We start from the raw sequence: 19,794 nt of genomic DNA on the forward strand, positions 1-19,794 counted from the left end.
CTGTTTTCTTCTGCACAGCATTCAGAGTGTAACTCTTTACAGGCCCAGCCTGTCTTCTCAGGTTTTTGCTGTGTGTGTGTGTTTCTTTGTTTTTCTTGTTATAATGTTGTGCTCAGCAAAATTGTATTATTCTTCCCACTTCTAATTTATTGTATACCTGTAGAATTTGACACAGAGACTGTGTAAATCAGGTGCAGTGCTCTCTGTGTATTCAAACAAAAGAAAGGACCCTGCAGTGACTTGTTTGTCTTAGATCCTTCCTCTGAGACCTCTGTAAAGACACAGGGCAGTGCCTGTGTGCAGAGGTGGAGGGGAACGAGTCCCAGCACAGCAGCACTGCCAGGGCGCACCAGCCTCGGTCTTGCCAGAGCTGCTCTCTTGCCACTTCCACGCTCTCCTTTGGAGCCCTTGTGTAGGTGTAAGGCCTCAGGGGTCACAGTCCTGCTGTGTGGTAGTCCTGTGACTGCAGGCAGGGACAGGCCATGAGCACTTCTGTGACACAGCTGACCTCTATAACGGCATCTCCATTATGACAGGGGATGTCCTCAACACAGTGCTTGAAAGCTTCGGTCTTCTTCCAAAGTTGCTCTCAAGAACATGCCCAAGGAATAGACTCTAAAGAGCCTTGTTGCTTTGTTTGTTCTCTGTGGGCTCAGTGCGATGAGACTGTGGTCCCAGGATGGCCTTCTAGGGACTTAGTGCTGGTTCATGTGTTGCTTGTTGGTGGCCAGGGCCCATGCAGACAGTGAATGGTCTCCAACAAACCTGCCTGGGGCTCTGCAGCAGTTCATAGGGCTGATGGCAGAGCAGCGTTTTTTCTGGTGGGACTTGGGAGCTGCCAGAAGAGCACAAGGGATCTGCAGGGACAGCGTGTGCCAGGGAGTCAGCAGTGAATGGTCCCGACTGAGCATGAGCCTGTCCATTGTGGTGTCACCCACAGACAACACACCAAATCTGTGTATGAGCCTGCAAATGAGAGCTCTGCAGCCGCGAGGGAGACAGATGGCACAGGGAAAGGAGTCTGGCAAGTGATTCATTTTACCCTCAGTGAACTTTCACAGACTGGATCCAGCGCAGCACCCAAACACATCTCACAGCACTGGAGTAAGGCAGAGTACCTCTGAGCACATTCCATGGCCACATAAGAGCTTGTGTGGGAGGTGCTCAGTGGCAGTGACCACCATCAGCTGGCTCTGCCTCCCAGCCTGACCAGCACAGCCCAGCAGAATCACCCCATTGGTCCTGGGCACCACAGCCCACTTGCTCTGCAGAGCAGCATCACCAGCTCGGGGGCTGTGGGGACCATGGGGACAGGGCACAGCAATGACTGGCTGAGCCAGCACAGACGTGCTGACCTTGGGAAAGGCTCTGTGGGCAGGTGGGATGTCCTGGGAGAAGAGCAGGGAACGGTGTGTGTACAGAGGAGACATGGAAAGAGAAACACTTGGCTGTGAGTGCCAGATTGGGCCAGGCTGCCCTGCGGCTGGGACAGCAGAAGTTGCCAGAGGAGCGCCGGGGCCAGGACTCTGTGCTTTCCTGGGCAGCGCCGCTGGTAATGGGGGCTGCGCGCTTCCTGGGATGGGATCTCCAGGACATGACAGCAGAAGAGACACTGCTACTTACCTCCGTTTCCTCCTTGCTGCAGGGCCACACCAGACTGGGCTGCTCTGCTCGGCTGGGGAGAAGGTAGAGGAGTGGGGAGAGCTGGGAAGGGGCTGGGACAGCTGGGCTCGGAAATGCTGGGGAGGAAGAAACACCAATGTACAGCTAAAGTGTGTGAGCGTGCAGGGTAGGGGCACACAGCAGTGTCCTCACACAGCCCGGGCTCCTGGGAGAGACACACAGGAGCAGCAGAGCAGGGTGATGTCTCTCCCTTTGTTCATGGGACACCCCAGGGAAGCTGCCCCGGGGCAATCGTCACAGGGCACCCACTAACAAGCACCGCTTCCATCACTGTCTTCTCGCCCAGCTCAGAGAGGTTCTTCTTCGCTCCACAGAGGGACATTGAAAGACGAGGTGTGAAGACCATGTTTGCGTTGTACAGAGGAGACAGAAGCATGCACATTGCGTGCGGGTGGTAAGATGAACCCAAGTGAGCACAAACGCCATCAGCTGTTCTTAGGGGTGCCATGAAGGACTGTGGGACAGACGGTGTCTTGAGTTCACTTCACCTGGAGAGTAACGTCCCCTGGGAAACCCACATAATGAAGCACTGGAATGTGCTTCCTTGAACTGAGGTCCCCCTGTTCATTCTTCATGATTTGGGGCATCTCAGATGGGTGAAGAGCAGGAGGACACACCACAGGGCTGAGGTGCCGGCCAGCCTCTGGCACTGGCAACAGGAGGCCAGGGAGACACTATGACTGCTGCAGTGCTCTGTCTCTGCCTGTGGAAGGGAAGGACTCGTGTCTCCAAACACCCCTGTGTGTACAAGGAGTGCACGAGGCCAAATGAGGTGGGGACACCTCACAGCCCTGACATTTGTGTGACTGACTCCAGGAACAACCCACACTATCCCAGTGAAGTTCATCTCATCTGCCTTGGACAGGCTCATTACCAATTCCTCTGTCTGCTATGTTATCCCTCCTTGGCTTTCTGGCCAAGAGAGGGGAGGGGGACAATCGAACCTTCTTGATGCAGTTTCCCCTCCTGCAAATGGGGAACATCACCAACACTTGACAAATCTCTTCATCCTCTTTCATGACTTGCCCCGTATCTTCTTGCATTAAAAGGCTGCCAGGCTCTTCCTTGTTGTGCATGATGGGAGGAGGAAGGCCAATGAGCATCAGCTGAAAAACATGAAGAAAATCTTTCTCCCCATCAAGATAGTTAAGCACTGGAGGAGATCTCTCAGAGAGCTTATGTCATCATGAAATATAGAGGAATCATAGAATGGTTTAGGTTGGAGGGGAATTTAAAAACCATCTACTTCCAACCCTACTGCATAGGCAGGGACACCTCCCACTTAGACCAGCTTGCTCAAAGCCCCATCCAGCCTGGCCTTGAACACCTCCAGGGACGGGGCATCCACCACTTCCCTGGGCAACATGTTCCAGTGTCTCACCACCCTTGGAGTAATGAATTTGTTCTTAATATCTAATCTCAATCTCCCCTCTTTCAGTTTCAAACCATTACCCCTCATCCTATTGCTACACTCCCTGAAAACAGTGCCTCCCCAGCTCTCCTGTAGGCCCCCTTTAGGTACTGGAAGGCTAAAATAAGGTCTCCCCAGAGCCTTTTCTTATACAGGCTGAACAACCCCAACTCTCTCAGCCTGTCTTCAGAGGAGAGGTGCTCCAGCCCTCTAATCATCTTTGTGAGCCTCCTCTGGACTCACTCCAACAGGTCCATGTCCTTTTTCTGTTGGAGGCTCCAGAGCTGGATGCAGTACTCCAGGTGGAGTCTCACAAGAGCAGAGGGGAAGAATCACCTCCCTCCACCTGCTGGCCATGCTGCTTTTAATGAAGCTCAGGACGTGCTTGCCTTTCTGGGATGCAGGCAAACATTTCTGGCTCATGTTGAGCTTCTCATCCACCAACACCTCCAAGTCCTTCTCCTCAGGGCTTCTCTCTATCCATTCTGCACCCAGCCTGTATTTGTGCTTTGGTTGATTTCCTCTTGCAACTCTAAACTTCAAACATTTTTGGTGTTGTTATTCTCTTTGCTTGGTTTTGTCTTGTTTTAATAAGTGATTTCTCAGCGATTTTGTGTGCTGCCTTTGTTTGCAAAGGCAAGTGATCATAAAATTGGGGTGGGATGCATTGGCAGGGACACGGGAGCGCGGTGCCAGTGTAGGTGCCTGGGACCCTCTGCCCAGGCTCCAGCTGTAGCTTCCCAGGGGCTCTGGTCTCCAGCAGCTCCTCTGGGACAGCAGCCAGGCCCAGGCAGGTGCTTCAGAGACACGGGGTCCTCTGGAGGTACCACTGGGTACTGATGGTCAGACAGCGGAGCGCTCGCTGCTTGGAAGCCTGAGACATTTTGACATGTGTATGAGCATGACCTCATCAGCTAAAACAAGAGAATACTTTTAATAAACATTTGGTGTTCTCCCATGTGATGTAGATGAGGAGTTTTCAGGATGCCCATTGACAGCAAGACGAGAGCTACTGACCTTTCCCTCTCTTTGCATTGTCAGGACTCTCTCTCTCAGCCTCTGAATTTCATCTCCCTCACCTTTCACATATTTCCACCTATCCTAAAGGAAGTGACCATGTCTGAAGGCACCTTTCCAGCCGTGCACGTGCACAGAAGCACTTGTGATTGCTCTCTACATTCCCCTTCCCCTTCCTCTTTCATCATTAGGAACACCTCTCAACAATCCCACTGCTGCTTTGAGCTTCAGGCAGTTAAAATTTGTCTTTCAGTAGTCTGTTGAATTCTGGGTTTAGGACATCTCTTCATTTGTTCTTATTTCCATAAGAACAGGTTCAACAAGACTTTAGGTTCAACAAGGTTTCAGGTTCAACAAGGCCAAGTGCCGGGTCCTGCATTTGGGTCACAACAACCACATGGACACTACAGGCTTGGGGTAGAGGGGTTGGAAAGATGCCCAGCAGAAAAGGACCGGCAGATATGAGCCGGCAGTGTGCCCAGGTGGCCAAGAAGGCCAACGGCATCCTGGCCTGTATCAGGAATAGTGTGGCCAGCAGGACTGGGGAACTGACCATACCCCTGTACTGGGCACTGGTGAGGCCCCACCTCGAGTACTGTGTTCAGGTTTGGGTCCCTCACTACAAGAAGGACATTGAGGTGTTGGAGCGTGTCCAGAGAAAGGCAACGAAGCTGGTGAGGGGTCTGGAGGACAAATCTTATGAGGAGCGGCTGAGGGAACTGGGGTTGTTTAGCCTGGAGAAGAGGAGGCTGAGGGGAGACCTTATTGCTCTCTATAGTTCCCTGAAAGGAGCTTGTAGAGAGGTGGGGGCTGACCTCTTCTCCCTGGTGACAAGTGATAGGACAAGAGCAAATGGGTTCAAGTTATGCCAGGCAAGGTTTAGATTGGATCTTAGGAATTTTTGTTTCACTGAAAGGATTATCAAGCATTGGAATAGGCTGCCCAGGGAGGTGGTGGATTCGCCATGCCTGGAGGTGTTTAAAAGGGGGTAGATGTGGTACTTGGGGACATGGTTTAGAAGTGGTTCTGCCAGGGTAGGTTAATGGTTGGATTTCATGATCCTAAACGTGCCTTCCAACCTCAACAATTCTATGATTCTATGATTCTATTCTATGAAATCCATGCTGATGTTTCTTGGACATGTTCTTCTGTTATCGGTGCCCAGAAATGTCACCAAGGAGGGCTCTGACTGATGGCACAACACTCCTCACCAAAGTGAGCTTGTACAGCCAGTGGCTCCCTGGGTTGCACATTTGGACTCTTTCAAAGACAGGTGCTACACTTGCTTGTCCTCTCTCACCAGAGACCTCTGCAATCCCATGACCTTTCAAAAGGGATATTCCAAAGAAATATTGATCTTCCCCTGTAACCTCATTACCACTCTTCTCCCTGTTACACACTGTGTGTACTTTCTCTAATCTTTCAGATGCTTACCCTTCTCCTGTGACAATGCTCATTTCTAAAGTCATTTTTGCAGATGTAGACTCTCTGGGCAAAGGCTCTTTCCATTCTTCGCCAGTTTTCTCCTCCCCTTACTCTTTCTTCACTCAGATACCTCTCACCTGTGCTGCTGCTTTGACTTTCAAGGAGTTCAAAGCTTGCCTGTCTTTCAACAATCTAATTGTCTCCTCGGCCAACTCCTTAATTGTGTTTATATGTCTTGTCTATCTACCTTCCTAAACTCTTTCTCATAAGAACTCGCTTGTAGAAAGGCAGCCTCATTAGAGGTAGCTTGTCCTGAGCGTGTGATTGCGGACTGTGTGTTATTGTTTAGGAAATCTGATTATGCTTTACTTTTCTTTTCTTACAAACAGGAAAAGTTCTCCTGCGCCTGGGTGCAGCCAGGGCTCTGAGGAGCGCAGGTGGGAGATGGGGCAATGGAGCTGTGACATCCAGCTGCAGACTTCAGTGGAGAAGTCTGATGCAAGGACCAGGGGTGTCAGTCCCAGGTGGCCAATGTCAGAAATGGGGAGGGTGGGGAGGTGAGGAGCAAAGCTGTCCTACAGTGTCAGACCTCCAGGGACTGCTTCTCCTCCCTGTCCAGACCCCCTGAAGGGACACCCTGTATCCAGAACAATCAGAGAATGCTTCTATCCTAATCGTAAGTGATAATCAGGAGTAATACATTATACCCTTTAAAATAAAAAAGACATTTTTCTTAGGTGCACTTTGAAATCTCCTCCTTAACTACACTCTGAAACCTCTCTAATTGGCTGTACAAGTCTTGAAGATTTGAAGAAAATTACAGGAACGATGAACACCTTGTTAGGGCTTTCTGTCTTTTAATGAGCCCCACGGTGTATTTGGTGCTGAGTCCATGAGCCTCAGGCACTGAGAGAAGATTGAACAAAGTGCTCCAGAAGTCCAAGTCAGAAGCAAAGTACCTTGAAGCCTTGATTGGCCCCACTGAGGGTCGTTACTGCCAAAGCCTCCCCAGGGACTCGTTAGAGGAGATAACTGGAGGCTGTGGCTGCAGGTAGGCAAAGGCACTGTGCAGGTGGCTGTAATGCTGAGGAACCCCTTGGCTTGGTTGATGCAGCAGAAAGGCCAAACCTTGACCCTCAGGCCCTGGGAAGGCAAGTCCTGCCCACTGGTGGCTCAGGGCTCTTCCTGGTGGCCGTGGGGTGTGAGGGTGAGCGAGGCTGAGTGTAGGAAAATTCTGTGACAACTCCTGCCCTCCTAAAAAGGGTCAAGGACAAAACAAAATCCAGAGTCCCAAAAGAATCACAGAATCATTGAGAATTGCAAAAGACCTTTAAGATCATAGAGTCCAACTGTAAACCTAACACTGCCGAGTCCACCACTAAACCATGTCCCTATGTGCCACATCTGCACATCCATTAAATACCTCCAGGGATGGTGACTCAACCACTTCCCTGGGCCGCCTGTTCCAGTGCTCGAAAGCCCTTTAGCTGAAGAAATTTTTCCTAATACGCAATGTAAATCTCCCCTGGAGAAACTTGAGGCCATTTCCTCAAGTCCTCTCTCTCATTACTTGGGAAAAGTGACCAACCCCCACCTCGCTACAACGTCCTTTCAGGGAACCGTAGAGAGCGAGAAAGTCTCCCCTCAGCCTCCTCTTCTCCTGTCTGAACAACCCCAGTTCCCTCAGCCGCTCCCCACAAGACTTGTCCTCCAGACCCCTCACCAGCTTCGTTGCCCTTCTGTGGACACACTCCAACACCTCAATGTCTTCCTTATACTGAGGGGCCCAAAACTGAACACAGTACTCGAGGTGGGGCCTCAACAATGCAGAGTACAGGGGGACGATTACTTTCCTAGTCCTGCTCACCACACTTTTACTGGTACAAGCCTGGATGCTGTGGGCCTTCTTCGCCACCTGGGCACACTGCCAGCTCATATTCAGCCACCAACATCCCCAGGTCCTTTTCTGCTGCGCATCTTTCCAGCCACTCTGCCCCAAGCATGTAGCGCTGCGTGAGGTTGTTGTGACCCAAGGGCAGGACCCGGCTCTTGGCCTTGTTGAACCTCACACCATTTGCCTCGGCCCATGGATCCAGCTTGTCCAGATCCCTCTGTAGAGCCTTCCGACACTCAGGCAGATCAATACTCCCACCTTAATTGGTGTCATCTGCGAACTTACTGAGGGGGCACTCCACCCCCTTGTCTAGATCGTTGATAAAGATATTAAAGACAACCGGTCCCAGTACTGAGCCCCGGGGAACATCACGTGTGACCGGCCGCCAAATGCATTGAACTCCATTCAGCACCACTCTTTGGTCCCGGCCGTCCAGCCAGTGTTTTACCCAGCAGAGTGTACACCTGTCCAAGCCATGAGCAGCCAGTTTCTCCAGGAGAACGCTGTGGGAAAACGTGTCAAAGGCTTTAATGAAGCGCAGGTAAACAACATCCACAGCCTTTTCCTCATCCACTAAGCTGGTCACTTTGTCATAGAAGGAGGTCGGGTTTCTGAGGCAGGACTTGCCTTTCATAAACTCATGCTGGCTGGGTCTGATCGCCTGGTTGTCCTGTATGTGCTGCATGATGGAACTCGGGATGATCTCCTCCGTAACCTTCCCCAGCACCGAGGTCGGACTGATAGGCCTGTAATTCCCCAGGTCCTCCTTCTGGTCCTTCTTGTAGATGGGCACCACGTTTGTTATCTTCCAGTCAACTGGGACCACCCCAGTTAGCCAGGAATGCTGATAGATGATGGAAAGTGGCTTGCTGAGCACTCCCGCCAGTTCCCTCAGTACCCTTGGGTGGATCTCAAGCGGCGCCATAGACTTGTGTATTTCTAAGTGATGTAGCAGGTTCCTCACCATTTCCCCTTGGATTGTGGGGCTTCATTCTGCTGCCCAACCCTGTCTTCCAGCTCAGGGGGCTGGGTAACCAGAGAGCAACTGCTCTTACTCTTAAAGACTGAGGCAAAGAAGGCATTAAGTACGTCAGCCTCTTCCTCATCCCTGGTCACTGTGTTTCCCTCCACATCCTATAAAGGATGGAGATTCTTCTTGGCCCTCCTGGTGTTGATGGTGTATTTACGAAACATTTTTCATTGTCTTTTATGGCATGGCCAGATTAATTTCTAGTTGGGTTTTAGCCCTTCTACTTTTCTCCCTGCATAACCTCATGACATCCTTGCAGTCCAACTGAGTTGCCTGCCACTTCTTCCAACTGTCATAAACCCCTTTTTTCCCCTCAGTTCCAGCCAAAGCTCTCTGTTCAGCCAGGTCTTCTTCCCTGATGGCTCGTCTTTCGGCACATGGTGACAGCCTCCTCCCGTGCCTTTACAAGTTCCTTCTTGATGAATGTCCATCCTTCCTGGACTCCTTTGCCCTTCAGGACTTCCTCCCAAGGGACTCTGTTAACCACACCCCTAAACAGGCCAAAGACCACCCTCCGGAAGTCCCAGGTGGCAGTTCTGTTGACCCCACTCCTGACTTCACCAAGAATTGAAAATTCTGTCATTTCATGATCACTATGCCCAAGATGGCCTCCAATCCTCACATCCCCCACAAGCCCTTCTCTGTTGGCAAACAACAGGTCCAGCGGGGTGTTTCCCTCCTCTGCTCCCTCCCCACCTGTGTCAGGAAGTTATCCTCAACACACTCCAGGAACTTCCTGGGCTGTTTCCTCTCCACTGTATTGCATTTCCAGCAGACATCCAGTAAGTTGAAGTCCCCCACGAGGACAAGGGCTGGCTATCGTGACACTTGTCCCAGCTGCTTCTAGAATATTTCAACTGTCTCTTCATCCTGGTTGGGTGGTCTATAACAGACTCCCACCATGATATCTGCCTTCTTGGTGTTTAACACCTCCCAGTACAGACTGGGTCCTGTCCCAGTACAAAGTGGATTATTTTAACGTGTCCCAGCATAGACTGGGCCCCATCCCAGTAGCAGTGGGATCCCCTGATCCCCTTGGAATGCAGAATGGGCACCATCCAAGTACAAATTGCATCTCCTGGCAACCTCCCAGCACAGACTTGGCCCTTTCAAGTCCAAAATGGGTCCCTTTGAACTAAGCCCAAGAAGACTGGGCCCCGTCCCTGTACAAACTGGATCCCCAATCCAGTACAGACTGAGCCTTCTCACAGTATAAACTGCACCCCTTTAACCCCTCCCACTACAGACTGATCCCTGTGGCAGTACGAACTAGATGCTGTGGTCCCCTCCCAGTACAGACTGGGTTCCCTCCTGGTACAAACTGGATCTCTTGCTCCACTCCCAATACAGAACAGACTGTCAACAAATAGAGATTACTCCATTTAACCCCTTCGAGTACAGACTGGGTCAATGCCGAGTCCAAAATGGACTCCCCGGTCCCCACCCACTACCAACTGGCCACCTCCAATACAATCTGGATCCTCTAACTTATGCCAGGACAGACTGGGCCCTGTCCCAGTCCAAACTGCATCCCCTGATTCCCTCCCAGTACAGAAGGGGCCTTGTCCCAGTATGAAGAGAATCCCTTTAATTCCTCCCAGCGGAGAAAGAGCCTCTTCCTAGTCCAAAGTGGATCCCAGCCCAGCTCCCAGTGCAGACTACTCTGTGTACCAGTACAAAATGGATCGCTTTAACACTGCCCTGTACAGACTGGGCCTCATCTCAGTACAGACTGGATCCCCCAGTTTCCTCCCAGTACAGTCTGGGCCCTCTCCACGTAGAAACGGGATCCTCTGAGCCAATCCCAGCAGAGTCTGGGCCTCGTCTCAGTACAAACAGACTGGGCCCTGTCCCAGTACAAACTTTATCCCTTTAGACCCTCCCAGGGTACACTGGGCCACCCTCCCAGTCCACACTGGAGCCCCTGGCCCCTTCCCACTACAGTCTGGGCTCTGTCACAGTACAAACTGGATCGCTCTAACCCCTGCCAGTACAAACTTGGCCCCTCCCACTACAAACTAGTCCTCTTTAACCCCTCCAAGTACAGGCTGAGCACGCTCCCAGTATAAACTGCATCCTCTCATCCCCTCCCAGTACGACTGGGCACTGTGCCATTTCAAACTGGATTTCATTAAACCCTTCCAGTACAGACTTGGTCCCCTCCCAGTAAAAACGGGCTCTGTTTAGAATCATGGAATGGTTTGGGTTGGAAGGGACCATTAAAGGTCATCTAGTGCAACCCCCCTGCCATGAGCAGGGACACCTTCAACTGGACGAGCTGTCTCCAAGCCCCGGCCAACCTGGCCTGGAATGTTTCCAGGGATGGGGCATCTCCTGTCTCTCTGGGCAACCTGGGCCAGTGTCTCACCATCCTCATTGTTAAAAGCTTCTTTATATCGAGTGTAAATTTCCCCCCTTTTAGTTTAAAGCCCTCACCCTCTGTACTATCGCAACAGCCCCTGCTAAAAACTCTGTCCCCAGCTCTCCTGTAGGCCCCCTTTAGGTACTGGAAGGCCACAATAAGGTCTCCCCAGAGCCTTCTCTTCTCCAGGCTGAACAACCCCAACTCTCTCAGCCTTTCCTCACAGCAGAGGTGCTCCAGCCCTCGGAGCATCTTTGTGGCCTCCTCTGGACCCACTCCAACAGGTCCATGTCTCTCCTGTGCTGAGGGCTCCAGAGCTGGAGCAGCACTGCAGGTGGGGTCTCACCAAAGCAGAGCAGAGGGGCAGAATGCCCTCCCTCGACCTGCTGGTAATGCTTCTTTTGATGCAGCCCAGGATACCGTTGGCTTTGTGATCTGCGAGCGCACATTGCCAGCTCATGTCCAGCTTTTCACCCCCCAGTATACCCAAGTCCTTCTCGGCAGGGCTGCTCTCCATCCCTTCATCCCCCAGGCTGTATTGATATCAGGGATTGCCCCAACCCACTCGATCCCACTGCCTATGTCATTGATGAAGATATTGAACAGTACCGGTCCCAGTACGGATAGCTGAGGTTCACCGCTTGTCACCAGTCTCCATCTGGACATGAGGCCGTTGACCACTACTGGATGGGACCATCCAAGCAGTTCCTCATCCACCGAACAGTCCACCCTTCAAATCCACATCTCTCCAGTTTCACAGAATCACAGAGTGGTCAGGGTTGGAAGGGACTTCTGGAGATCATCTAGTCCAAGCCCCCTCCCAGAGCAGGGTCACCTACAGCAGGTTGCACAGGACACGCCCAGGCGGGTTTGGAATGTCTCCAGAGTGGGAGATTCCCCCACCTCTCTGGGCAGCCTGTGCCAGTGCTCTGCCACCCTCAAAGGAAAGAAGTTACTCCTCATGTTAAGATGGAACTTCCTACATTCAAGTTTGTGCCTGTTCCCTATAGTCCTATCACTGGGCACCACTGACAAAAGACTGTTCCCATCCCCTTGGCACCCTCCCTTTAAGTATATATAAGCATAAATAGGATCCCCCCTCAGTCTCCTTTTCTCCAGACTAAAAAGCCCCAAGTCCCTCAGCCTTTCCTCATAAGACAGATGTTCCAATCCCCTCATCATCTTTGTAGCCCTTTGCTGGACCCTCTCCAGCAGTTCCCTGTCTTTCTTGAAGTGGGGAGCCCAGAACTGGACACAGTACTCCAGATGAGGCCTCACCAGGGCAGAGTAGAGGGGGAGGATGACCTCCCTCGACCTGCTGGCCACACTCTGCTTGATGCACCCCAGGATGCCATTGGCCTTCTCGGCCACCAAGACACATTGCTGGCTCCTGGGCATCCTGTTGTCCACTGGGACATGCTGCTGCATGTTCCCCCAAAATCTTCTTTCCTTCCAGCTGGACAAGCCCAGCTTTTTCAGCTTCTTCTCACAGCAGAAGTGCTCCAACCCTGACCACCTTGGTGGCCCTCCACTGAACGGGACCCAGTTTACCAGTGTCTCTCACGCATTGCAGGGGGTCAGAACCTGGGGGAGTATTCTGGATCTGTTCTCAAATGTGCTGAGCCCAGGGCGGTAATCACTCCCACTGGCTGTGCTCCTGCTCATATCACCCAGGATGCTTTTGGCCTTTGCTGATGGCTCCTTGTTTTGCCTAATGAAACCAAAGGACCACCAGAGCCTTTCCTGCAGTGCTGATACCAACCTAGGCAGTCCCTGCCCTCTGTCACTTCAGGCCCTTAGTCAACCTTAGCGAAAGAACTTCAGATCTGTCCTTGTTGGATAGCATGATGTTACTGTTGGCCTGTCCTTCAAGCCTGTCTAGGTCCCTTGGGATGGCAACCCTGCCCTCTAATATAGTGTCTGCTCTCCTCAATGAGGTGTCATCTACAAATGCTAGAAAAAAAGCATTTTCTCATCTCCTTTGGGTAATTAAAAGCCCTTGAAACATGGTGGAACCTGACTAGATACATCCCTCTGGGCAGAACACTATGCGTTCACCACGTTCTTCCAAGCCCGAGTACTGATCTCAGTTATTACCCATCTACTTATCCACCCAATCAGACCACAATGTCCTAACTGGACTCAAGAATACTGTGGGGAATGAGGCTGATAGCATAGTGTTTGGCGCAGAGTCTAGTTGGAGGCCTGTAAGTAGCAGTGCTCCCCAGGGGTCAGTACTGGCCAGTCTTGTTCAACATGTTAATCAACGTCCTGGATGAGGGCACAGAGTGTACCCTCAGCAAGTTTGCTGACATCTGTTGGAAGGGTAACACAGCAGGGCATAGGCAGTCCAGGAGGTTCTTGGATTGTATTGCCAACGTCTTTCTCCCAGTGGTAGAGGAGCCAATGAGGAGAGGAGCTCTGCTGGACCTTGTCCCTACCAACAAGGAGGGGCTGGTAGGCAGTGTCAAGCTCAAGGGCAGCCTGGGCTGCCGTGACCATGAAATGATCAAGTCTGAGATTGTCAAGTCAGCGAGGAAGGTGCGCAGCAAGCTGACCACCCTGGGCTTTAGCAGAGCTGACTGTGGCTCCTTGATGAAACTGCTCAATATAGTGCCATGGGATGAAGCGCTGGAGAGAAGAAGGGCCCAAGTAAGCCAGTTAATATTCAAGGTTCACCTCCTCCAAGCTCAGGAGTCATGCATCCCTACAAAGGAGAAGGCAGGCAGAAAAGCCAGGAGGCCTGCATGGATGAACAAGGAGCTCCTGGACATGCTCGCAAGTGAAAAGGAGGCCTATAGGGGGTGGAAACAGGGGCGGGAAGCCTGGGAGGAATACAGAGAAATTGTTCAAGCAGCCCGGGATCAGGTTAGGCAAACTAAAGCCTAGACTGAACTAAAACTGGCCAGGGGCATCAAGACAAACAAAAATCCTTCTTTAAGTATGTCAGCGAGAAAAGAAAGACTAGGGAAGATGTGGGCCCTCTCTGGAAGGAAATGCAAGAACTGGTCACCTGGGACAGAGACAAAGCTGAGGTCCTCAGTGACTTTTTTGCCTCAGTCTTCACTGGCAAAGACTGCAGCCGCACTGCCCATGATGCAGAGGGCAAAGGCAAGGAGTGGGAAAATGAAGGTAGGTGTAGGTGCCCACTGTAGGTGAAGATCATGTATAAACCACCTGAGGAACCTGAAGGTGCACAAGTCCATGGGACCTGATGAGACACATCCACGGGTCCTGAGGGAACTGGCAGACGAAGTTGTTAAGCCACTGTCCCTCATATTTGAGAAGTCGTGGCAGTCTGGTGAGCTTCCTGCTGACTGGCCAAGGGGAAACATAAGCCCTGTTTTCAAAAAGGGAAATAAGGAAGACCTGGGGGACGACAGGCCAGTCAGTCTCACCCCTGTGCCTGGCCCGATCATGGAGCAGATGCTCCTGGAAACTCTCCTGAGGCACATAGAAAATAAGGAGGTGATAGGTAGCATCCAGCATGGCTTCACCAAGGGCAAGTCATGCCTGACAAAATTTGATACCCTTCTATGAACAGGTAACATAGTCTATGTTACATGTCTATGTCCTTTGGCATGCCAGCCTTTCCTACCAGGGTAGTGTCTGCAAATCCTATGAAAAAGAACACTTGCATCTTCTCCAGGTCCTTAAAAACATGATAACAGGGCAGGTGGCAGGACAGACCCTTGCAGGAGGTTTCAAGCTAGATGCCTCAATGCAGAGTACCACGCATTGACCACACACCTCTGAGCCAAATCAGCCGTCTGGTTAGTTACCCATCTCCTTATGCACCCATGCAAGCCATGACATCCTAATTCGGGCACAAGCATATTGTGGGGGAAGATGTTGAAAACTTTGCTGACTTCCAACTTAAAAGACCAGCACTGCTCTCCCTGCACTGAGCAATCGTGTTCTTCCATCACAGGAAGCAGAGAACGGTGGGACACAAGCTGTCCTGGGTAAATCCAGGGTTTCAGACACCCACAAATGGGTTCTGAGCGGACACACTCTGGGGCACAGCCTTGACTTCCCCTGCTTATCCATTGGCCATTTTTTTAAAAGAGCATGCAATATTTGGATGCTGCCAGTCATCAGGGAGTTCCCTCCCTCAACCTCCATGGCCTTTCAATGATTACGGAGTGTCATTGGACATGCTGGGACTTTGGCTTACCCTGTCAACTCCCTCAGCTGCCACCCCTCCTGTCCCATAGACTGGTAAGGATTGTCTTAGTTAAGGTGACTTGGGAACAATCCACTGCTGGTGGTGTTCCTCCAGATTCCTGCCCCGAGTCACAGAGCCCTGGGAGACCTTGCTGGGGCAGACTAAGGCAAAGAGGATGTAGAGAATCTCCGATATAGCTCCACCTGCTCTCTGAAACTCAGCAGTGGCCGCACAGTGGCTTTGTTTCTCCTCAAACTGTTCCTGAAGGAGTAAACACTCATTCTGGTGCCCTTGAATTGCCTTTCAGGGTTAGATTGAATTGCGATCTGGACTATAGCTGAGCTTGGAGGAGGCTGTCCTTGAAGACCAGCTGGACTGAGCTCTGCCACCATGTCACAGCTCTGTCTGCCACAGGAACGGCTCCAGCTCGTCCTGTCTGTGCCCCTGGCTGAGATCATTGCTGCACGTTTGGGCTGAAGCCCCCCAGCTGTGGCACCAGGCAAGCGGTGACTTGCCATAAGGACTCCTGTTACCAAGAGTCCAAGACCCCGTGTGTGCTACTGATGGGACAAGAAGAGGAGGTACTCATGGCCAGCTCTTCTTCTGCTGGGAGAAATAACACTGCTGAAAGTAAGTGTCTCTGCGCAGCTGAGGGAGGGAACATGAGAGATTGCATCAGCCTTTTTCACAGGCGGTTCCCCTGGAGCCCCAGGGACACCTCCAAGGAGGAGCCCAGAGGGGACAGAGAGAGTGCCAGCGTGGGCTGGTCCTCTGCTGCTGAGCTGGGTCGGGCTGCTGGGACGGAGGGAGCTCCTGGCAAGCGGGCAGCGCTGCAGAGAGACAGCTCTGCCCAGGAGCAGCTCCTCTGCACGGCACAGCAGGGCTGAGGGCACTGCCTGCAGGCAGCGAGGGCAGAGCAGGGAGGCAGAGAGAGGTTAAGGTCAGTCTGGAGAGGGAGGATGCTGAGGGCTCACTGTGGGGGAGAAATCTTCATAGCCCTTGACATGGTAAGTCTCTGGGTTAGGGCAATTGCAGCTGCAGTTCCTGGAAAGATGTCCAAAAGCTGCTCCTCCCATGGTCTATGGGATCTTTCAGGAGGACGCCGACACTTCCTCTAGTGTAGAGGTAAAGAGTGTGCTCCAGAGCAGGGATGCCCTGCTGTGCCTTCAGAGTGACAGGGCACGACGGCTGCCTTCTCCTTAGGACCACTGCCATGTGTGAAGGTGGGTGTGCAGGCAGGGGTGGGCAGGGCTGTCCTTGCCAGCAGGGTCCCTGCACCCCAGGGGCTGTGTGCCGGGGCAGGGACTCTGCCGCCTGCCAGGGTCAGCTCTCCCCCTCCCACGGAGGTGCTGTGGGGAGAAGGTGTGTGTGGAAGGAGCAACTCATTTCATGGCACGGTCCTGGTGTTGCCGAGAGAGAACTGCGTGGGTCAGGGCTGTTCACAGCTGAAGGGCAGTGGCAGAGGAAACTTTTCAAGAAGAACCTCAAGGCAGAAGCTACCTGAAAGGGAAGGAGTTTGTGCTTTCAGTCTTCTGCCTTTTTTTTTTTTTTTTTTTTGGGGGGGTGTGTGTGAGACGAGGAGATTTGTCTCCCCGTTCTTCAGAAGGCACAGAGCCTCCAAATCTTTTTCACTTCGAGGTGAATAAATCAGGGAGTAAGAAAAATCCATATGCTACAGCTTACAGAGAGCACCCAGCATCACCTTTCCAGCCTTATCAGAGTCGGTCAGATGTTCCTGTCAGAGCCTGCACCCACAGAAATGCTCCTGGGCAGTGTTCTGCTGCCAGGAGGTGTCTGCGGGACAGAGCTGAGCACACAGCATCTGTGATGGGTTCTGTGTGCACTGCCGGCGAGGAGACGCGCTGCCAGAGAAAGAGCTCCCAGCAGGGACAGCTCCAGGCAGCAGAGCCCTGGGCAGGGAAAGAGAGGGAGCAGCTCCCATGTGCCTTGGGAGGGTGATTCGGGCACCTCCTGCCATCTCCTGTAATGAGGGCGCCTTCTACTGGTCTCCTCTCTCGCCCAGCAGAGCTTCTGACATCAAGGCTGTGGGGTTTCTGGCTGAGGTGCCTCCTCAGCAGCCACACACCAAGGAGGAGAAACTCCTTAGTTCTATGGGTCTCTGTCTTCTCTCAGCAGGAGCATTTCTCCACCTTCCCCTCCTGTCCATGCTGCTCTTGTTCTTACATCCATACTCTCTAGTAAGAGGGGGTTCAGGTGTGGCTCACACGCCAACATTGCCATGCAGCTGTGTCCGTGGGACCAAAGTCCTTCAAACCAGCCAAACCTGTGGGGCTGTGGAAAATGCAGTGTGGAGCTGGGGGGTGAGCTGGCTCTGCTGAGATCACTGCACTTCGAGCACTTGTGGGAGTTTCCCTGGCATTCTCCTGCTGGAAAATGCTGACCAGCTTGTCTTCATGACACAGGGATTACCGATGAGGCAAACGGCGACTTTCAGAAGCTGCCCCACCTTTTCCAGATGCCCACTACTGTCGAGCAGGGGTGACTGCTCCGGAGACCATGGGCAGAAGCCTCCTCCTCATGTCGTGTTTGGCCAGCACAAAGCAGAGCTCAGAACTTGGGGTAGTCAAAAGGAAGTCCTAAAAGGAAGGAGAAAGGCAATGTGTGTTTGGGAAGGACAGGGGAGAATGGGACACACGGAATGAGAAGAGATTTGCTCAGAGCAGTCCTAACTTCTGAGTGTGCTTTCCTGCTTTGGCAGAACCTCATGAGCAAAGGGTTCAGATGTCCAACAGCAGCTCCATCACCCACTTCCTCCTCCTGCCGTTCGCAGACACACGGGAGCTCCAGGTCTTGACCTTCTGGCTCTTCCTGGGCATCTACCTGGCTGCCCTCCTGGGAAACGGCCTCATCATCACCACCATCGCCTGCGACCACCGCCTCCACACCCCCATGTACTTCTTCCTCCTCAACCTCTCTGTTCTTGACCTGGGCTCCATTTCCACAACTCTCCCCAAAGCCATGGCCAATTCCCTCTGGAACACCAGGGCCATCTCCTATGCAGGATGTGCTGCTCAGGTCTTTTTGTTCGGCTTCTTCATGTCAGCAGAGTTTTCTCTTCTCACCATCATGGCCTATGACCGCTACGTTGCCATCTGCCATCCCCTGCACTACAGGACCCTCCTGGGCAGCAGAGCTTGTGTCCGCATGGCAGCAGCTGTCTGGGGCAGTGTTTTTCCCTATGCTGTGCTGCACACGGCCAATACATTTTCACTGCCCCTCTGCCAGGGCAATGCCCTGCACCAGTTCTTCTGTGAAATCCCCCACATCCTCAAGCTCTCCTGCTCTCATTCAGACTACCTCAGGGAAGCTGGGCTTCTGGTAGTTAGCATCTTACTAGGATTCATTTGTTTTGCTTTTATTCTTTTTTCGTATGTGAAGATCTTGAGGGCTGTGCTGAGGATGCCCTCTGAGCAGGGACGGCACAAAGCCTTTTCCACGTGCCTCCCTCACCTGGCTGTGGTCTCCCTCTTTGTCAGCACTGCCATATTTGCCTATCTGAAGCCCCCATCTGTCTCCTCCCCATCCCTGAACCTGTTGGTGTCATTTCTGTACTCAGTGGTGCCTCCAGTAGTGAACCCTCTCATCTACAGCATGAGGAACCAGGAGCTCAAGGATGCCCTAAGGAAATGGATCACTGGTTTCTTTTCAGAAGCAGAAATGAACTGCCCATCTTGTTCTGCATATCACTCATAATGTAACTCATTACAGGCCCAGACTCTCTTTGGTAGAGTTTTTCCTTTTGTGTCTTTGGTGTTTGGATTTCATGGTTGTATGAATGCTGTCAACAAAAGAACAGAGCCATCCTTTATCCTTTTTGGATGTCAGCATCTGCCTGTCTTGTGTGAGGCAGAGACTTTCTGTAAATAAGGAGCTGCTCTCTCCGTGTGTTTAAACAAAATAAAGGGCCCTGCACTGACTTGTTTGTCTGAGACCCATTCTCCAAGATGTTCTCTATAGCTGCAGGGGCCTCATCTGTGTGCTGAGGTGGAGGGGGCAGGAGCCATCTGAGCTGGGTCTGCCTCCCAGCCTGACCAGCATGGCCCTGGGCACCACAGCCCCCGGCTCTGCAGAGCCGCACCACCAGCTCGGGGGCTGTGGGACGCCTGGGGAGGGGGTGCAGGAACGGCTGGCCAGGCCAGCACGGATGAGCTCTCTCGGGAAAAGGCTCTGAGGGGAGATGGGCTGTGGCGGGAGAAGAGCAGGGCACCGAGTGTGTGCAGGGCAGCCATGGCAAGAGGAACCCTTATCTGCGGTGGGGCAGCTCGGGGCAGGCTGCCTGTCCCTGGGGCCAAAGGACCTTCCTGAGGGTGCCCTGGGCCAATTCTCTCATGCCATCCTGGGAGGACATTTGGCAGCTGGGGCTGCAAGCTGCCTGGGGTGGAGGTCTCCTCAGCATGCCGGCTGGGTGGACAGCCTCACTGGCCTGCACATCCTGCTGTGGGACCAGTCCCAATGGGGCTGCTCTGCTGGTCTGTGCTGGGGAGAGGGCAGGAGATAGCCAGGTTCAGGGAGTGTCTGGGCTGGTGGGGATGGGAAGTGCCCCAGAGAGGACAACCCCAGGGAAGAGCTGAAGTGGGGGAGTGTGCAGGGTGGGGACACACAGCAGTGTCCTGGCACAGCCGGGCTCCTGCGAGAGACATGATGGACCAGACGAGCAGGGTCTGGGCTGTGCCTGTGCCCACTGGACACCCCGGCGAGGTTGCCCCAGGGCCATCATCACAGAATCACAGTATCACAGAAACTCCTATATTGGAGAAGACCTGTAAGATCACACAGTCCAATC

At 52.6% G+C, this 19,794-nt stretch overlaps 1 protein-coding gene across 1 annotated transcript; it reads left to right on the top strand.

The window, feature by feature from the left end:
* Nucleotides 1–17,732: 17,732 nt before the first annotated feature.
* Nucleotides 17,733–18,704, top strand: LOC309684538 (olfactory receptor 14A16-like; the record flags this gene model as incomplete). The annotated part of the gene is made up of 1 exon (XM_082500436.1): nucleotides 17,733–18,704. The coding sequence occupies one exon, from the start codon at nucleotides 17,733–17,735 to the stop codon at nucleotides 18,702–18,704; it is 972 nt and encodes a 323-aa protein (XP_082356562.1).
* Between the last annotated feature and the right edge of the window lie 1,090 nt (nucleotides 18,705–19,794).

The sequence above is a fragment of the Vanellus vanellus genome (assembly GCF_965231255.1).
Source record: "Vanellus vanellus genome assembly, contig: HAP1_SCAFFOLD_160, whole genome shotgun sequence".
Taxonomy (NCBI): Eukaryota; Metazoa; Chordata; class Aves; order Charadriiformes; family Charadriidae; genus Vanellus; species Vanellus vanellus.